Source organism: Eimeria mitis, genomic scaffold (genome assembly GCF_000499745.2).
Source record: "Eimeria mitis Houghton genomic scaffold, Emh_scaff426, whole genome shotgun sequence".
NCBI lineage: Eukaryota > Apicomplexa > Conoidasida > Eucoccidiorida > Eimeriidae > Eimeria > Eimeria mitis.
In genome coordinates this window covers 4,363-5,036 of record NW_013572582.1, presented here as the reverse complement: position 1 = coordinate 5,036, position 674 = coordinate 4,363, and the positions used below count along the sequence as shown (strand labels likewise).

The 674-nt window shown below is 43.6% G+C and overlaps 1 protein-coding gene across 1 annotated transcript in view; it reads right to left on the bottom strand.

Annotated features, from left to right (window-relative positions):
- The window catches only part of EMH_0011820 (uncharacterized protein), a gene marked incomplete at both ends in the record, with an annotated part of 5,079 nt that overhangs the window by 269 nt on the left and 4,136 nt on the right, over positions 1–674 (bottom strand). Inside the window, one exon of the mRNA XM_013499380.1 lies at positions 363–583. Coding sequence (XP_013354834.1) covers positions 363–583 — 221 coding nt within the window. The remainder of the gene's footprint in view (positions 1–362; positions 584–674) is intronic.

The window sequence follows — 674 nt, the reverse complement described above, 5'->3', positions numbered from 1 at the left end:
TATATATATATATATATATATATATATATATATATATATATATATATATATATATATATATATATGCACTGCACATAATACATACGCCGGCCAAACAATCCCAATCAACAACGTCAACAGACATTTGCACGGAATTAAAGGAAGGCAACAACAATGAAGCAGCACAGCATTTATCGATGCGCCGGAAGTTGCAATAAAATACAACACCTAGCATACAGATCACCAGCGGCGGAAATGAATACCTAAGACACAGAACAGAGGGAATGAATGTATACTGAAAGTACAGTGGAGTTATCACTGAAACTAAATAATTTCCTCAGTTCCTTTCTGTTAGTTTAGAATATACCAGAAGGGAAACCCACCTTCAGAACAGCATCCGCTACGAGCCTGTATCCCTTGCCGTCTTCCCGGTGGAAGTGCAGATAGTTGACCTGCCTCAGCACCGAGAAGACGGATCGAAGCCTGTTTGGGTTCTCATAGGAGAAGTCAGGATGCTCCAACAGCAACTCAATGCGCTCCAGCTGGTCCGGCAGCTCAGCTGCTGACTGCAAGCGGAACCAATGGTCTATCAGCTGGGCGTTGCCTATAGCACACAACAAAACATAAAGCGCAGCAATTGCAGCCGCAGCAGCAAAAGTGCAACTTCCAGCAGAACATGCAGCAGTCGCAGCTGC